Source organism: Fukomys damarensis, unplaced genomic scaffold (assembly GCF_012274545.1).
Source record: "Fukomys damarensis isolate Sample0158 unplaced genomic scaffold, DMR_v1.0_HiC HiC_scaffold_19, whole genome shotgun sequence".
NCBI classification, from domain to species: Eukaryota; Metazoa; Chordata; class Mammalia; order Rodentia; family Bathyergidae; genus Fukomys; species Fukomys damarensis.
In genome coordinates, this window is record NW_022900931.1 from 38128133 (window position 1) to 38129207 (window position 1075).

General features: G+C 66.0%; 1 protein-coding gene across 1 annotated transcript in view; it reads left to right on the top strand.

Moving 5' to 3' along the window:
* Positions 1-857: 857 nt before the first annotated feature.
* Positions 858-1075, top strand: part of Fzd8 (frizzled class receptor 8) — a gene marked incomplete at its 3' end in the record, with an annotated part of 2064 nt that continues 1846 nt past the window's right edge. The window contains exon 1 of the mRNA XM_019204741.1: positions 858-976. Coding sequence (XP_019060286.1) covers positions 858-976 — 119 coding nt within the window. The remainder of the gene's footprint in view (positions 977-1075) is intronic.

Genomic DNA, 1075 nt, shown 5'->3' on the forward strand with positions numbered 1-1075 from the left:
ACGCGCGTGGCCGGGCCGCCCCGAGGACGCCTCCGAGGAGGGGGCTCTGGCCCGCGGGGAAATTTGGGCCGAGGGCTGCGCCTGAAAGTGCGGCGCGAACGGGACCCTGGGGAGGCTTCCAGGCCGGTTCACAAGTTTTCGTTTTGTTTCCTAGGGAAGCACGGACTTCTCTTCTAAGGAAGCACTGGGTCCAGATGCGTTGTACATTTTCTCTCCCCCACGTATCCAAACCCCCACGAGCCCTGTGCTGTGATCGCCCCACTTTCTAAGGAAGGAAGCCGGAGCTACCCGAGTAAACAGTGAGGCCAGAAGGGATCCCCGGAGGTCCTCGCTCCGAGGCCACCAGGGACCCCTCCCTGGAGTCCTTGCCAGCCACCCCGGACCAGCCTCCCTCGGTCCGATACGCGAGGGTCCCCTCTCGGCCCGGGCGCCCGTCTGCAGGTCACCCCCACTCGTGGCGAGCAGATGACCGGGTCTTGGCTGGTTTGAAACGGGTTTGTGAGGCGCGAGCGGAGATACAACCCCGTTCTAGTCCCCTAAGCGCTGCCTCGGGGAACGGGACCAGACTTCGGGCGCCCTGGGACTCTTGGGGACAGTCGGGGCCCACGATCTCACAGCCCGTCCCAAGGTGACCAAACTCCCAGGTGCAGAAGGCGCACCGGGCCGCGCGGACCCCGCTGACTTCTTTAAGGACTGCGGCGCCCTGGGCGCAAGGGCTCCGCCCCGTCGCCGGTGATTGGTGCGCCCGTGCAGGGGAGGTACCCTGATCCCGGGTATATAAATATTTATGAGCCGGTAGCCCGGTGATTGGCGCGCCGGAGTGGGGGCGGAGCCAGGATCCAGGTATATAAATATTCATGAGCCGGCCGCTGGCGCTCGCGGGCTGGAGCCGAGAAGTTGGGCGCGGGGTACAGTTCCTACCGCGCCGCTGGGCACAGGCGTCCGCGCTGCAGTCAGGATTTGCTACCGGGCGCCTGTGAGAAGGGGCTGCACCTCGCGCGACTGCAAGGGGAGCAGAGCGCGGCGCGAGCTGATCGGCGGACAGACCCGGAGGAAGAGGCCCCGAACTCCGTCA